Source organism: Anopheles ziemanni, chromosome 2 (assembly GCF_943734765.1).
Source record: "Anopheles ziemanni chromosome 2, idAnoZiCoDA_A2_x.2, whole genome shotgun sequence".
NCBI lineage: Eukaryota > Metazoa > Arthropoda > Insecta > Diptera > Culicidae > Anopheles > Anopheles ziemanni.
In genome coordinates, this window is record NC_080705.1 from 46671323 (window position 1) to 46689881 (window position 18559).

An 18559-nucleotide genomic window follows, 5' to 3' on the forward strand; every position below is an offset into this window, starting at 1 on the left:
TACTACGGGCAAGAAGAAGATAGCTGCTATAGATGCTATGCCCTGACTTTTTCTTCCTCATTGGGTCGTGCATTTGCGGTTAAAGCTGGCCGTAAACGTTGCGAACTTGTTCGCGCGAACAATTTGACAACCAGGCATTGCCTATGTTAAGGAAAGGAAAGGAAGATATCCTCTTATATCTTCCTTTCCTTTCCTTAACATAGCCAATGCCTGGTTGTCAAATTGTTCGCACGAACAAGTTCGCAACGTTTACGGCCAGCTTAACGCGGAATAAAAACCGGTTGATGGTCTGCGTGGTGTGTATACAGGTATTCCAAGGTATATATATATATATATATATATATATATCCCGGTTGACAGAAATTGACATAGTTACTGGTAGTGATGAGTTCTCGGAACCGCACCCACCACTCGGAACCGCTTCCGAGCATCTATAAACCGGCTCCGATTCCGGCTTAGTAAAACACACGGTTCCGTACGGAGCCGGCTCCGGCCGGCTCCGGACGGCTCCGGACGGCTCCGACGGTTCCGGACAGTTCCGGCTGCCGACTAGCGGCTCCGGACGGCTCCGGACGGCTCCGATTGACTCCGGACGGCTCCGGACAGCTCCGACGGCTCCGACGGCTCGGACGGCTCCGGACGGTTCCGGCTGCCGACTAGCGGCTCCGGACGGCTCCGACGGTTCCGGACGGCTCCGGGCGGTTCCGAGCTCGGAGTATTGCACCGTCCGGAACCGTCGGTATCGTCCGGAATCGTCGAAGCCGGCTGACCATCGGAATCGTTGGTGCAAAAATGAATTGAAATCCCCTAAAGGTTCAAATCGTCCATAAGTTGATTAATTAAAAAAGTGCTTGTGTAGAAGTCTTCATAGAAACTTTTCAATAAAAGGAGAAAATAATTTGTAAATTTGAAAACTAGAAAAAAACACTTCTTTGCGAAAACTTTTTTTTTATTTATTTATTATTGGTTCGCGTTGGGGGTCCGCGACAGCCGAGCGGTAGCGCCGGTTAGAAAATCGGCCCATTAGCGCCGGGGCTCACCACTTCGACGGCGTGGGTTCGAATCCCAACCGAGACCGGACCCTCCCCTCCCCCCCGAGAGGACTGACTATCCACGTACAACAGGGAAACAAGTCTTGTAAGCCCTTAACGGGGCAGGCATGACCAACAAGGTCGTTACGCCAAGAAGAAGAAGATTGGTTCGCGTTATCTGGCGTAGTTTGCCTTCATAACAAAACATAAATATAAATAAAACGTGGTAAAGTAAACCTAGGGATCGTCAAACAACTTGTCTTTAACAATTGCCAACCTGGTTAACCGTAATATTAATATCAACTAGATTACTTATAGAATTATATGCCTCCATCATTTGTGTGAAAGGGTCACTAGTGCTATGTACTGTGGATCTGTATTCTACTCGTAATAGTTGTCTGGGTCGTAACTGTCTACTTGGAGCTAGAAGGTTGATTTTGCTTAAAATGAACGGGGCGTCTATGGTTCCTGATACACTGTTTTCAGGGCCAGTTCGTCCGCATCAAGCTGCTATAATGTTAAGTGTGATTGTGTGTGTGATTCAGACGTAAGCCTGTTTCACGCTTCCCAGACGGCACCGTCGCGTAACGCGACGTCGCCTGACAGGCGCAGAACTCCATGCAAAAAAAAACCTAGCGCGATTCGCGCGACATCGCGCAAGGTTTTTTTTATATGGAGTTCAGCTCCTGTCTGGCGACGTCGCGCTGTAGTGTGGATCCCGAGTTTCGTTTTTCAGTCATTATGTTACCGGATTTTCAAAAAATGCGTTCGCATAGAGCCGATGTTGCTGGAATGCTTATATACTGTTTGGCGAAAGTGTACAAAATGTGATATGTTGATTTTCGCGTTGATTAGCGCGATTCGCGCGACATCGCGCAAGGTTTTTTTTATATGGAGTTCAGCTCCTGTCTGGCGACGTCGCGCTGTAGTGTGGATCCCGAGTTTCGTTTTTCAGTCATTATGTTACCGGATTTTCAAAAAATGCGTTCGCATAGAGCCGATGTTGCTGGAATGCTTATATACTGTTTGGCGAAAGTGTACAAAATGTGATATGTTGATTTTCGCTCATTCCACCAATGAAGGGCATCTTCATTTAATTTTAAATTATTTTCTGCTATGTATCGATCTAATTCATTAGCTGCAAGAATCATAGGACTACACCTTGGGGTTCCTCTTTTTACTTTTCGTATTAAAGGTTCCCAAATATCATCATCACTATCTAATAATTCGATTTCTTCTACAATTGTGTTTTCTGACTGAGGCTGAAGTGGAATCATCTTCTCTATTAATCTGTCATAGGTACTTTCGAATTCCTCAATGTTTCCCAAAAACCAAAAGTATCGTTTTGATACTAGTTGAACAAACAGTAACGAGTTTTGTAGATGGGAAAAATATTTCCCTTGGTCGTGAAAGGGTTAATATAACTGACAAAATATTCGCATTGGTTACTTATCATGCTTCTAATATATAAACATTGTGTATCTATCTTGTGGGGCACATACATTGAATTTAGTCGTACAACAGGCACACGAAAAATCTATCAAAAGTATTATAGATAATGCCAAGAATGTGGTAATTCTTTTCAAAAAAAGTTCTAAAGCAGCTCAGATGCTGCTTGAAATGCAAACTAATTTAAATTGTCCTATTTTGAAATTAAAACAAGATTGTCACACGCGCTGGAATTCTACGTTTGATATGCTTGACCGTTTAAATAAAAATAGAGCTCCACTAGTTTCATGCTTAGATTTTGGAAAATATAAAAAATATCGAAGGATGCGCCTTTGATCTCTTTTTCACTACGGAAGACGGAAAAGCCAGACGATTTTTTGGCTTTTGTAGCTTTAATAAAGTTTCACATAGGCAAGCTGGTTGCTTTCTTTTTTTATCTTCGAACCACCTAGAGCACCGTTAAAGACAATTTGTCTTTAACAGCACCCATAGTGGAGCTAGTACCAATAGTGGTTGTAGTGGAATAAAATCCTAGCTCGAGAGTGTTAAAAAGATGAACCATCTCATTCCGTAATATATAAGCTCCAAAATTCATATTTTCTAAACAGGTTGTCCCAACATGCTGCATTCCTTAAGAATCTATAACCAATATCATGATTTCCTTAAGGCTATAATCACTACAAAATCCAATATTATTGATTTATACGAACTTAGTGCATTTTAGCATAATTTTATTATATTTTTATAGTTTTTACTACAGTGCCACTATAGGCACAAAAACCCAAGTTGTTCCTATAGTAGCCATAGATTTTTTAACAAGTATATTTTAGTTTTATTCCGGGTTTGGCCAATATAATCAGGTAAATTTAGTGATTTTATTTTGTTTCTACAAAATAAACAAAGCGGAACTGGAGAGAAGGCTCAGCAGAAGAAGCAGAGAAAAGAAAAAAGTATATAAAAGTACTATAAAGTATATACGAGCTCGTACTATAGTTTTAGCTGTAATATTCAGAGCATTTTTTATGAATTAAAATTGGACATATTTCGGTAAAACAATACAGTCTTGTCAATGACAACGCATTGGTCAAGGAGTATTTTACCGTTCTGTTTGCAATATCCTTCAAAAATAAGTCATAGTCAAAATATATTCAAGTTTTTCGTACTACCACCACTATAGGAACACGATACCACAACTATAGGAACCATACCACCATAATAGGAGCAACCGACTAGGAAGAAAAATACGCTTTTTTTCGTGTATTTTGTATGGTTTACGGTGAAAATTGATGTTTTCCAGAAGCAAGTCATGTTTCGATCATAATTGAGTCAAATATGTAGAATATTGTGTTCTTAACACTCATAAATTACACCTAATTGGTATTTACAGTACTAAGTGCACCACTATTGGTACAGTTACCCTACATGTTGATTGAACCATACTTGGTTAAGTATAGTAACCAGCATTTAATAAAGTATTTATTTTAAGAACTGTAAGGTAAGGTGGGGCAGGACGCGCCCCTTAAGCGAAAAACATTATTTTCTTCCATTCCTTTCATTAAAAAGTCTCTAATTTTCATAGTTAGATAAATAAACATCTTGTTTATGTATGAAAAATATCAAACACTATATCAAACTAATCAATTTCATATTAAATAAGATTTTCGAAGGGCCTTTCAATTTTTAGCTACGTTGACAATAGTGGGGCAAGATGGCCCAGCCGGTGGGGCAGGACGCGCCACTACGTAAACATGGGGCAAGATGGCCTAAAACAGACAGGAGATGGACCAAGGTTGCTTGTTGAAAGGTTAGTCTATGCAGAGACACTAGTAAACAGTCCGATACTGAGCCCAGGTAACCCACATTGGATTGAATTTTGTGGTGTACCATTCAAAAGACAGTTTGGGTATAAATTCGTTGCTGAATTCCGAACAATTATTGAATATTTTCACGGATCTGTTTTTGGCCTTTTATACAAACCGCCTTAGTACAACTTTTACAATTACATCAACCTTGCAGGTAGCACTTCTGACAGAGTCAAAATTTGACGTTTTGTAATCCAGTTGATCTGTGGTTTGAAAACACAGTTGAACATCATAAAAAATTAACACAAATTTCATATGAAGAACTAAAAACTATTCGTTTCTTATGAAACTCACATGGCATGTTTAATATTAGACTTATTTAAATCAACAATGCGTTGATAATGGAGGCACCGTGCGACTTGCTCTTGTTTTAATGGTGCGTCCTGCCCCATTGTTTTCATTTGGAATGCTAGGGCGTCTTGCCCCACCTAGGCCGGCGCATCTTGCCCCACTCTGAGGATCGTCCGTTTTATGTAATTTATTCAAAACTTTGAGAATTTTAAAACAGTTTCTCTTCGGTATTCGTTAAATACCATTATCAGGTAGTAAAAGAAGGCCTCGGTGTTTAAAAAATATAATATCAAAGCATGCCATACCTTACATAAAAGTGGCAAAATATTAGATCATTTAGAGTCAATTTGGTTTTTTCTCGTTTTCTTTTTGAAATGGTTATTTCGTGCAGTGAAATTTACATAGGCTGTAGTAGATACGTTGATGAACATATTCTATTACTTAAATTATTTTTAAATGGCTTAATTCAGCGTAAAACAGGCCGGGGCATCTTGCCCCACCGGCGCGTCTTGCCCCACCTTCCCCTACCTAGACATGGAAATCGTTTTCGCAAAGAAGTGTTTTTATCTAGTTTCCAAATTTACAAATTATTTTCTCCTTTTATTGAAAATTTTCTATGAAGACTTCTATACAAGCACTTTTTTAATTAATCAACTCATGGACGATTTGAACCTTTAGGGGATTTCAATTCATTTTTGCACCAACGATTCCGACGGTCAACCGCCCCTGGAACACTGCGCTTCGGGGCTGCCGCTGCATATTCACCGCATACTCGTATGCATGAGCGGGGAATATGCAGCGAACCACGAAGATAAAAACCGAAGTTGCCACGACAAAAACGAAAAATGGAGGCCCCTTTCGGGGCTCTCGCTCTTTTTCTCTTCTCTTCCTTCTACACATTCTCATGTCTCGAGCTGTTACGCGGAATTGAACCGCGTTGTTTCCACTCCGGTCTCTGCGCACCTTCCGCAAGACCGTCGCTCTTTGTTGAGAACGGTGTGCTAAAGGCCCAATATATATCTACTGCGTAGCCATTTGTATGGACTGTATGGGAATGCATCGGTATACGCTCAACCCGCTCTAGCCATTTAAACCTCTCGCGGAGCGAATTCATATGGCCACCGCGTTTCGGTTTTTGCTCTTCATTTAGCGATCGCTTGCGCTGCGTACGTATGCATGAATGACCGCTCGCGCTGGGTATACCCGTACGTCCGTATTCGACCGCGCTGGGTATTCGACTGGTCTACGATTGCTCGCGCTGGGTTTTCGATCGCTCGCGCTGGGTCTTCGAAGACCCGATCGCGCAGGGCATTTAAACTTCGTACTCCGTATTGCATTGCGCATGCGCACTTTGATGCACAAACCTCGATTTTTCAGTTCGGATCGGCTGCCGCGGCAACAGATGGGCGTGGTAAGGAGAGATTTCTGGCAGTGGCGGGACGGGGGAATTTCTGCGTTGGTGTAAAAGAGACAAGAATATCACCATCTCGCTCTTGCCCATTGAATTCCCTATCTCGACCCGAAGCTTGTGGCGCTTGGGGCGCATGCGCACTTGATGACTTCACACATGAGGGTTCGGCTAGCCAATCACAAACCTCGATTTTTCAGTTCGGATCGGCTGCCGCGGCAGCAGATGGGTGCGGTAAGGAGAGATTTCTGGCGGTGGCGGGACGGGGAAATTTCTGCGTTGGTGTAAAAGAGACAAGGATATCACCATCTCGCTCTTGCCCATTGATTTCCAGCCTCAACCCGATGCTTGTGGCGCTTGGGTACGCTCCGAGCTTTTTTCCGAAGCTTTGCCAATTCCTACAAGGCAAGAAGGTGAAACCAATATGGGGCCAGCTAAAAGGCCACTTTTTCACTATGGTGAGAAAGCTTTCACCAGTGAGATTTTGTAGCAGTGGGTAGTGCACGACCGCTATTCTGCCCCAAAAAACGCTCGGTTTGCGGATAGTGGTTGATACTAAAACCAAAGGAGTAAAGTGCAGAGTGAAAGGTGTTCGCGTTGGAGACGACTGACGCTAAGTACCTTCGCGCTTGATCGGACAATTCCACTTCGTTACACAGACAGTTAGAAACATGGAATTACTTAGACCAAATATTGACTGTTTTTGGTCTTTGTCAAAAGTATAAAATAAAGAATTCGAACGTTGCGAACTTGTTCGCGCGAACAATTTGACAACCAGGCATTGCCTATGTTTACGAAAGGAAAGGAAGATATAAGAGGATATCTTCCTTTCCTTTCCTTAACATAGGCAGTGCATGGTTGTCAAATTGTTCGCGCGTACAAGTTCGCTACGTCTCCGGCTTGCTTAATACCACAGTTTGACCATTATACATCGATCGATGTAATCAACTACATTTAATAAACACAATGACACTCTTTCAAAAACATGAGTTCGAATCTTTCACGTGTGCCGTTGGCCACACAAAAACACATTTTCTATGACGTATGAATGTTTCCAGACATTATCAAACGGACAAGGCAGGGTTTGTTTTCAAATAAAGTTATAGACAATAATATGCATTCATAAAACTTTTTTTCAATTATTCGGGAAAATAGTCGATAAGGTTTATAAGCCAGCCATGTAACTAATTTTAGCGTTACTTCTTTCTAGACCTCCAATTTAATTCGAGATGATTTCAATTTTGATAGCACTTCTAACAATCTGTGGCTCCATTGCAGGACGTAAGTACAGCTATGCTACAGTAATTTTCGATCGATTTATAGCAAGCTACATCTCTGATTGTTTGGAAAAACAGAATGTACGATCAACATTAAAACTGATCTAGCTTATCCAGAGCCGGTTTTTATAAGGAACAATAAACTCTGGCTTCCTCAACAAGGCCAACTAAAGTGGGCTGCAGCCGAATCGAACGTTATAGCGTGTCCCAAGACAACTATTAAAAACAGTAGGTTCATGGAGAATGATATCTTCATCATTTTGATTAATTACTGGTTTTATTCACAGCAATATCAGAAACTGCAATGCTAACCTGTATCTCTGGCAATCAATATCTGCTGAATGGCCTTCCAGTTAATATATCAAGCGTAGTTTGTTCTAAGGTTGTAACAGGAGATCATTTATTCACTGATCAAAAATGTGGCGACGCCGGAACCGTGCGTCAAATTGGTTTCGATATCAGTGGTATTGGATTTATTCCACATTTCATCATTTGTTATAATGCGTCTACCGCTTCAGTTATTTATACAAGTCACACTATTTACGGAGATTCAATTGCTGGTGAGTACTATACAGAACTCACCTTAAGAATTAGCACGATAATAAACGGTTTCATCATTACAGCTGGCATTGTAGAGTCTTACAGACCATCTTTTAAAGTTGCTGGTGTACCAAGTATTGTGACGGTTGATAGTTCATACACATCGAAATCACAGCTGGCACGCCTTACGGAATTACTTGGGTCAGCCACGCAAGCAGCAAATTATATCAACAGTGCCTCGTACCTGGCTCGCGGGCACATGACTCCGGATGCCGATGGTATTTTCAGAACATGGCAATGGGCTACTTATTTTTACGTCAATGCTGCACCACAGTGGCAGAAAGTAAATGGTGGAAATTGGTTGACCATTGAAAAGTATGCTCGATCCATCGCTGAACTATTGCAGCAGGATATAATAGTTTACACCGGAACACATGGTATTTTAACCCTGCCTCACATCAACGGCTCTCAGGTGCCTATTACACTAAGTCCCAATGGGATAGCAGTTCCCAAATGGTCATGGAAGATCATAAAGTCTCCTTTGTCGAATGCTGCAGTCGCATTTATTACAAGCAACGATCCATATCGAACTTCAATGCAGTCTGATGAGTTTCTATGTCCTGATATTTGCCGGCAATATGGTTGGTATAGCGCGGCATTTGATACATTTTCTAAAGGTTTCACATATTGCTGTAGCGTAGACAGCTTCAAGGCAGTCGTCAGAAATATCCCGGATGAAGTAAATGCAATTAATATACTAGCGCTTTGAATCAAAACAAAACACGATGAATAAACAAATAGTTTTGCAATGTGACTGACTTTTCAATTTCAATATATCTCTTTGAAACAACATTTGCGACCAAGAGGGAATTTTGACAAACTTATACAAGTGAAGGTGTTTCAACCCTCAGGTCTACAATCGCCCAAACGGGTATGTTTTGCCCTTCTGTTTAGCAAATACTTCAAACTAAACTGTCACATCGAATCGAAATTCCCGGAATGCCTCAAGCAACATGTTTTCTATCGTTCTGCCGAAAACCAAAATTATTTTATTTTATTGTTATTTTAAGTTCTGTTTTACAGCATTTTTCGATTTACACACCCTTTAAATCTGCAACTGCCTACCCGGATAATACCCTTATTAGACAAGGACGTTATCCATCATCTTTGTCCAGAATTTTACTGCCAAACGCGTTTGGCAGATGCATTCCTTCCTCAAAATCGTAACCGGGCACGACCGGTTCCGATTTTCTTTCGACTGAAATTTTTAGGTCAAGGTGGCGAATTGCTCACTTTTTGCTCTATAGGTTGCAACAGATTTTGTTCGTTACTCCAATTTGAACAATACGCTAAATTCAAACATTATAACGATGAAATAACTGTAACCGCGTGACCACATTAGGCGTACCCGGGGGTGCAGACGACGTGTGCGCGTTCTTCGGGTCCGAAGAACGCGCAGACGAAGTGCGCGGGTTAGCGAAACTCCTCCCCGAAAAAAACTCCTGCAGCGAGAGTGAGCAGCAATATACTGCATTCCTTTGCAACCGTACAGGAAGCAACGTAAAATCTGAGCTGCACTCCGGATTTTAGGATGTTTACGCACACAATCTTACCGGGCCGCTACACGAACCGCAAACTCCAACCGCGAACTCAAAAACCGTATAAGTTTACGTCAAAATCTTTGCGGTTCGTGTAGCCGCGTTTTGTGGTACCAATTCTGTGAGCCACGCTACACGAGCCGCAAACTCAAAAACTTTGCGGCGCAAAGAGGTTTTTGTTTTTGATTTTTCAGTTAACACAAAAATCTTCCTTCAAAGCAAACAAGATCTTATTTCAATTCACACAAAAAGTAAAAGATGGATAATCTGTTGATGAGTGAAGTGTGGCTAACTACCCTATCGCGGGTCATCGAGTTGAGTACCCAAAACTTGCAACAACGCAACAGGCGTATTGTGCGGAGGCAAGAAGATGGCAACCGTTTGCTGGACAATACTGTAGCAGAGCAAGCAAATGAAACTATAATTAACTTTCTTCGCATGAAGAAGGAAGATTTTGATGTTCTCAAGTTACATAAAAAGTGGTAGGATAAAATATTTTAATCTTTATCATTAAACTTTTTGAAACTTTTGGATAAAATCAGTTGGTGGGCCGGACATTGCCGAACCCTGATCGATAGTGAATTTATAATTGATATTCTAGCTATAAAATGACAAAATATTACCCTTAACTACAAAAGAAACACGTAAATTTATCATCATATGTTCGTTTATTTTGTTTTTGAGATTTGTTATGTTTACATTTATTTCTTTGCGGTTAGCTGCCAAAAACTTCGCGGGTGCAGTTTTCAGCTCACGGAGCTGAAAAGTTTCTGACGCAAACTTTTCGGTTGTTCCCCTCTTCGCGCCGCAAAGTTTTTGAGTTTGCGGGTCGTGTAGCGGGACTCTTAAAAACGCCTTACATCCCTAGATGCGCAGCTTTGGGTTTTCTCTAGTCGGTTAGCCATGGTGAAATTTTAATTATTTTGGTAGCTGTTATTTCTTGTAGAGCCAACAGACCAATGAAAAACATTTTAAGAAAAGGGCATTTGAAAGCGTTATCGAAAAACATAAGCACTGTCATGAGTTCATTGCAGTAAAATAAAAATAATTGGGCTCATGACATTATGGTTGGAGGACAATACCGAGAGGTTGAGCCCTTCAGACATTCGTGCAACCAATCTTCTCAAATGCCCTGTTTTCATATCACTTTCAGAGGACTTTTTGTATGAGCCCGAAACGGCTGGCCTACATTACTGGAACTACAAGTTGGATCGCCTCAGCTTTTCATGTATATTACTTAGATGATAGTGGGTACAAAAATGAATAAATTTTGAAGTTGATATAGATACACAGATAAAAGTATTCATTAGAATACCAATCAAACAGGTTTTCCGATACAGAAATTGTATGGTCGGTAACTGTAAATCAATATAAATGTGTTTTATTCCCTGATTCTATTGTTTTCTCGTTAATGAACGGAATTTATAAGTTTATTACGAATGTTTGTTTTGGTTATCCTACATCGCAAGATAGCGCTATTTTTACCAATTATATCGTTCTGTATGACCTAGCGGCTGATACAAAACTGAGGCATTTTGCTCTAGCGTTAGTCTAGTTTGGTGTGAGCCGTTTCGTACTCATACAAAAAGTCCTCTGAAGGTCATGTCAAAATAAGGCAGACTTGCAACTTGAGACCCACGGGAGTACGAGAGGCCATTCAAAAGTTTGCATACACCGTCAGATTACAACAGCAAACAGCAACTTTAGCGCCAAAAAAGAAACAATTGTAATACTCATTCCTTTCCGGGTCCTCCAACAGTAACAGAAAATCTTGCCTGCAGCGGAAGTGAGGAAGCAATGGAAAAGACGAAGGTTACCGAAACCGGCCCGAAAGGTTCCGAACAATTTTTTTCACTACCACTGCTTTGATTTGTGTACGTACACGAAACACCGAACTCATTGCGTCCCCCTTTTTCATATAATCATTTTTGTTCTTTCTTCTCTCTCGAAACTGTTTCATCGGCATTTTTCTCAGTACTTCGTTCTTTTTGCATGTGCCGAACATACATCGGAGGAAGATGGAAGAACAAAAATTGCATTGGATAAAGAGAGAAGTAACGATTTCGGCATTTCATGTACGTACACAAATCAAAGCAGTGGTAGTGAAAAAAATTGCTCGGAACCTTTCGCGCCGGTTTCGGCAACCTTCGTGTTATTCATTGCCTACCAGAAGAGCGACAGGATAAGAAAATGTTCGGGTTTTCGGAGTTCCCATTCCCGCTGCTGCCAGTTTTTTTCTGTTACTGTTGGAGGAGCAGGAAAGGAAAGAGTATTATAATTGTTTCTCATGATATGTCGCTAAATTATGGGCCTCCTAGTATGTCCCTTTCTTAGAAAGTTCATTAAAAAGATACCGTAGTCGGCCTTTCGTACCCCAAGGGGTCTTAATTCGAAGTGCGACTTTGCAGTTGGCACGTGATGTGTTGGAACCGTTGTGTTATAGCACCGCGGCTATTATTTTGCTTCTATGAGTTTAGAAGAGCGCCTATTTTCGTTAGCTCTTTAAAATGTCCTAGCTACAAAACGTTTGTTCTTAAGACTGCAACAGTTTTAGACAAAAGATTTACATGACATAAAATTTATATTTCTTGAATCCCTACGCAGTGTTGCTTATAATACTCAGAAGACAGCATTCATCATAGAACGGAACCATATTCCTCAGCTGCGCGAGTCTTAATGGAACTGCAGTTGTCCGTCACTGAGAACATCGGTCAGAGGTTACCGAATCAAGCAGCCTTCTTCTAGCAACAGTCGAAGCTCAGCGGGCAGCATTGCCAGGCTCGGCTTGAATTTGCTCACTAAGGTGTAGTCCATTAGCGAAATGTGCTGTTCAGTGATGAACTCAAGGTATGACATATGTGAGACAGCTCCGGAACAAGCTATATGACCTACGATTTGAGCTATCCGTCGGCACAGTTTGTATATCATGATCTAGGACTGCTTTACGGGTTAGAGTGTAGGACCTTTACCTTTACCTTTAGCTAAGCGGCTTTGACGAAATTTAATGAAATATGCACTATAAGCCGTGCAATGGGAAATACAGAGGCTCAAAAATGAGAAATGGATGTGGTGTACAACTTGTGTCCAACATTGTAGTTCTTCATGAGAAAACAGCAACCAAAATGATTAAATATCCTTCATGGTCAAACAATTGAAGAAAAACCAAAGATGTGCATCTAGGGATGTACGTTACTCATAAGGTAGTATGCGTAAATATTCCAAATTTACCTTGCCTCCTGTACGCAAAGGAAAGCAGTATATTGCTGCTCACTCTCGCTGCAGTAGTTTTTTTCGCATTTTGCCGAAGCTAATCCGCACACCTCGTCTGCGCGTTAGCCGCGCCCGAAGAACGCGCAGACGACGTGTGCACACCCCTTACCATACCAAAAACTTGGTACGGTCGAGCTCCAGCGTACCATACCAAATGCAACCCAGCACTTCTGGGTTGGCTGACGATGGTGTGCTCGAAAGAGCTCGATGAAGTGCTCGCCTTTTCATATTGGTAAGAACTTGTCGAGCAATTATCAGTTAATTTGTGAAGAGCATCTCCAAAAAGTTAATTGATAGAAAAAAAATAGCATATTTTAGAATCATAATGGAGTTTAAAACTGTTATTATTATTTTTCCGTACCATAATATTGTTGAAACACGATAACTTTACTCCATGGATGAAAATAATGCGCTGCAACTGTCGTTCCAACCAGGCGTTAACAAACAAAAATACTCGCTCTCTTTTCATCGTTTTTTTTTTTTATAATAATTGATACGATGTATTTGCTTAAAACTTCAACCCGCACTGTTGGTCATAGTTCTTAATCCAACAACTATTTTGTTTTGAAAGAAGTTATGCAGCATTCAATACGTTGATAAAAATATTCTCATGTTTTCTAAGTCGTGAAACAATATGGTAAAACGAATCTTATTGTTTTTATTTGCCTGTAATTACTATCTGTAACCGTAAACTGCTGGATTCAGTTTGAATACATAAGGTGAGCAGGACAAAGTATAGAGTTGGAGTGAGAGGTTTCGTGACTACACTTGCATCGCTCGATTCTGACAGAAAAATCGGTTTTTGACACTAGGAGCGTACCAGTTTTTTGGTATGGTACGCCTAATGTAGTCACGCGGAAACACTAAATTGGTAGAACTTTGCGTTGTTACACGAGCGGACATCATTTTTATGTCAAACGCCCTGCCAGAGCCTACGTTGAAAGTAAAAGTCTGGGCAAAGATGACAGATAAAATCCTCGTCTAATAAGGGCATAAGCCATAAGGTTCATCCAGACGACAGCAATGTTTCTCGGCAATGTTGACGTTTACCGTATTCGTACACGATTTCGTTGACTGTATGTGTGTGCCAAGCAACATTGCCGAACGAATTGACGAGCTATCCATGGGTCGATGGATAAGCTGGAAACATTGACGAGCAATGTTGACAGCGATCCGTTTGGCATTCAACAAGGTAACGAAGCTAAGCTATATCCTGTACGAACCTTAAGTAAATTATTAATTAGAACGAGTCAGTTTAATTTGGGCAAGTGTTGGTTCAGTTTTACTATCATGCCACTAATTAAATTCACTTTTGTGATGTTAACTAGTTACCATATGTTGTTACTTTCTATTGATACATATTTTACAAGATACAGTCGGACGTCGATTATCCGGGGCCGGATTAACCGGGGGGCGGATTATCCGGGTGTCTTGCAACTGACAACTGCACAACCGGGTTGAAATATTTCCATGAATTTCAGGTTTGTTCACAAAATGTTTTAGCAATAATGTGTCAAATAAAATTTGTCGGATCAAAATAGCAATAAAAACTACCATAGAAAAATAATTCAACCATTTTTTATGATTAATCCACTAACTGGAACTGGTTAAAAGTGAACTAGCCGAGACTCAAACCAGGTATTAACGAATTTTACGTATATGTTCGATTATCCGTGGAATTCGATTATCCGTGGATCTCCCGGTCCCGACACCCCCGGATAATCGACGTTCACCTGTAACTATATGCCATGAAAAATGTTTAGAAACCTTGAACATTGTTGGAAACATTGATGAACATTGATTGCCATCGTCTGGACAGAATCCGCCATTTTTGCACATGGCTGACAACCATGTTTGAATGTGTGCGAAAGATTGACGAAAAGATTGCCATCGTCTGGATGAACCTATACGTTTTGTATACGCCCAGTCTCCCGAACACGTGCTTTTTCGATAAGCTTGTCGGCCGGGTTTCATTAAAAACTCGGCGGCCGGGTTTTATTAAAAACTCGGCGGCCGAAAAAACCGGCGTTGGCGGCCGAGAAAGGTGTCGGTTTTCAAGCGCTTCGGCGTGTCCCTTTGAAAAAGTTCTTATTAGAAGCCAAAAAATTGATTCTCTTTGACTACCGTACGGCAACGTTGCCACTTTTACGTGTGGGTTGCTCGCTCTTTGTGTTTGCCTCGCGTATTATTTCTCCGTTACTCAGGGTCCACACTACAGCGCGACGTCCCGTCACAAAACGCGACGTCGCCTGACAGGCGGCCGAACTCCATACAAAAAAAATGTCGCACAAATCGCGCTAGTGTAGAAACCAGTGTTGTAAACTGTCGACATTTTTTTTTATATTCGCTGTAGCCTACTTGTCGAAATCATTGTTTATGAACGACAGTGAATTTGATCATGAAACGAATTATGGATTTGTGACATGAATCGTCTAAGACTATCACCGTAGTAGCATATGAATGTCAACGACATTCAATGATACGACATTCATTTGCTGTAGTTACCGCCATCGAATCCTCGTTCAAATGAATGTCTTGTGAATGTCAATTTTTCGTATGCAATGCAAATCACTTTTATCGATAGTCAAATTTAATTTCGTAGAGTCAAACAACCGTTACATATAAAAATAACTTATAAAAACGGTTTTTAACACGTTAACCGCCATGTCAGCCCCTGGGGACTGACAGTGAAGTTTCCGTTCACGCCACGTCCGTCACGTCGGTCCATCAGTGTCGGTCTGCCAGTGTCGGTCCGCCAGTGTCAGTCCACCAGTGTGCTTCATTTTCATGCACTCTCTTCATTTCTTTCTGTCCACTTCATTTCGTTTTACCGCTGCGCGGTTAACGTGTTAATCACAACACACATATTTTTCTATTTCAAAAAGAAAACCTTTAACACTATCGCTGGAAACGCACAAAGAATGAGACCAAAACAATCGTGTGACAGGTTTTACTGAATGTTGGATGGTATTCGTATGCTAACTTGATCATTTGAATCCCTGAAAAATTAGTGTCATAGGATTTCACCAAGAAAATGTCGTCGTATCAAATGACATTTTTTGACGTGACGGTCAAGTGAATGAACGAAATTTGAATGTAGAGCTTCAAGCAGAATGAATGTCAGCAATTGAATGTCAATGAACATCACCGTTCTCAACACTGGTAGAAACAGCGAAAAACGCGACGTCGCGCTAGCTCTTGTCAAATGTCAATTCGAAACGAAAACAAGCCGATAGCTGGATAAAACATAAACAAACCGAAATACAAACGCAAAAACAACGAGCAAGATTCTCCACGAAACATCGGATTTTTCGTTGTACTACTTATTTCTAGCCTTCACAAATGTAATTCAGGTATCAAACTCCGTTTTAATTGATATTTTTACCAAAGGGTTTTCGGGTGCCGAAACGTAAACAAACTGCTCTTCAACAAGTAGGAGATGATGTGGAAATCTATACTTCCTACGCACGATGGAGCGAAGCCGGGATAAAAATCAAAAATTCATTTTTGGATTTCAGAAAAATGAAATATGTTTTCTTAAACTACAAGATGAAACTAAGAAATGACCCAAAAACTAGAGCCTTTATTCTTCCAGATTCTGAGAAACAGCCTGTCAAAGTCAAGATTTGTGAAAATATTGCGTGAAAAATTGAAAAAAATCCATCAACTTTGAAGGTCTATAACTCCTATAATAATGGCCGGAACCAAATTTCAAGCACGGTTTTGGAAAGGTATATTATCCTGCTTTAAAATTGATGACAGTTTAAGTAAATTGGAATTGAATGTCACAAAATATTAAGAATTGTTTCGTAAAACTCTTAGAAAATTTTTCAATTTTCTGTTTTTAACCTTCCGCCATCGCTAAGGATTGTAAAAGATTGTAATATGTTTCATACCCACTCATAGTCTAGAATGTTTTGTTACAATAAATGATGGTTTTTTTTGCATATACGCGCGAACTTTACCTGTTTTTTTGAACTTCGTATGTGAAGCTTATAGTTTATCACCTACTAGGCGTCTCCATCATGCCATATGCTGCATCATGTGTGGTGAGAAATATTTGAATTTCTCATTCAATGAAAAATGTGAAGCAGGGTAGTGGTTGAACATCACGTAAAAGGGGAAAGACAAGCCAAGTCACTGGCAAAGAATGAAATTTGGTTTGGTTTGCTTTGAATGTATCAAGTCGCTTTTACTTGTTCTACAGCTCACAAACCCATCTTTTTATACCCAAAATTCCTCGGAATAATGTACCCTACACTAACTCTTCATTCTATTTGTACTCTTACACATCATATACGTTTTGATATCATAAACATTTTGAAAAACAGTGTTTCTTGCAAGGAAAACATTAGGTATGCGTTAGAGTTCATTGAAAGTAAAGTAAACGAAACTGCCCAACTGACGGTGACATGCAACATTGCCCCGTGTCCCCACATTTCAACCCCCTTAAGTCCAGTACTGTCAGCTTTCTCTTGCACACTTTATCTTCCCACTCGTTCTAATGATGAACCGATGTGCTAAGGGGAAAGTCACATCTGTCCTTTCACATCTTCCCTTTCAGTCTGACACATTACAATAGCGGAACCGATCGTGTAGCATTCCAATACTGCACAGTAATCCGTGTGTGTGTTGGTGCACTTCATGTCGGTCAATCATGTACAGAATAAAAAAGGGCGTTTGTATGAATGCCATCACGCACCGACTGTCAATCGCGACGCGGTGAACTTTTCAGTCTTCAAAACATCTAGCGCCAGAACAGGCGTGTTGAAAAGTGTAAAGTGTTTTTCCAAAGTTCATGGTGCCCAATGGGAAACTTAAAGGAGAAAAGCGCATCCATCAACAAGTCCGCGACGGCGTCAGCTCATGGAAGATCTGGTCCGTAAAACGGATCAGAAGTTTGATCGTTTGGAAGGATCTTGGAATCGGTAAGTAAACAGTGTGATAGAGCAACATCATGACCGTTAAAACAGCGATTCGTTAATTCATTTCCTTTGTTTGTTTCGTTCAACAGAAATAACAACGGAGGAAGAAGCCGCCCTTAGTGTTCCGGGAGAGAAGAGTGTAGAAGAAGAATCCAAATTTAATAAAGAATATACATTTCCGCGTCGACGGATTGCGCAGAACACAACACTGTTTTCTCATTTGATATCCGAAACGCATTATATAAATGTGTGGATGCCAATATGGTGAAATAACACGCACACCTTCATAACCCCCTGTTTGACACTAACACCACCATAAAATAACCGATTGAATGTTGCACCCCACCCCCTTTTTTGGTGCAACACTTTGTCTTGTTATCCATCAAAAAAATTAACTAACAACATGGTAAAAATATGTTAACAAGATAAAATCCGCCAGTTGGGTGGGTTACTTTTGAAACGGGACGTCGCGCTGCAGTGTGAACCCCGAGTTACACGTATTTTTGCTTCTCTTCCGACAGTCATGACTCTGCATTGCTAGGGAATAGACGTGCTCTCCTTCCACTCTAGAATCATGCGTCGTGCTTGTGGTGCGCTGTTGGATCCAACGACTCGACTCTAGTCTCGATGTTCCGTTCAATCCCTAGTAGCAATTTTGAGTGGCAAATGTGTTTCCGTCTCACTCCAGCTCACGGTCGAGCCTACAGCGCTACCTACCGTCGCTACCGCAACTCATCTCCCTCGTCCATCAATTGACCCGATCTATGAAAAGTTCTTGCCCCCCTACGTTTCCTTCCTATCCCGCGCCTATCGATGAGATTGGCGTCGGCTGTTCGTCGTCGATTCATCTTCGCCCCATTGATCTGCACTTCCTACCCCACCCTAGAATGAATCGTTCGTCAAACCGA

At 41.0% G+C, this 18559-nt stretch overlaps 1 protein-coding gene across 1 annotated transcript; it reads left to right on the plus strand.

The window, feature by feature from the left end:
* Positions 1-4228: 4228 nt before the first annotated feature.
* On the plus strand, positions 4229-8627 carry LOC131293665 (uncharacterized). Its single transcript, XM_058321741.1, has 5 exons — positions 4229-4331; positions 7320-7322; positions 7397-7546; positions 7606-7878; positions 7942-8627. The coding sequence occupies exons 1-5, from the start codon at positions 4229-4231 to the stop codon at positions 8625-8627; spliced, it is 1215 nt and encodes a 404-aa protein (XP_058177724.1).
* The last annotated feature ends 9932 nt before the right edge of the window (positions 8628-18559 follow it).

What these genes read in the sequence shown, in the direction of transcription:
- LOC131293665 (XM_058321741.1), top strand. Translation starts at nt 4,229, where the DNA reads ATGGGGCAAGATGGCCTAAAACAGACAGGAGATGGACCAAGGTTGCTT. An exon ending in CAAGACAACTATTAAAAACA is followed by an intron (nt 7,547 to 7,605) that starts GTAGGTTCATGG and finishes TTTTATTCACAG; the next exon opens with CAATATCAGAAACTGCAATG. An exon ending in TTACGGAGATTCAATTGCTG is followed by an intron (nt 7,879 to 7,941) that starts GTGAGTACTATA and finishes TCATCATTACAG; the next exon opens with CTGGCATTGTAGAGTCTTAC.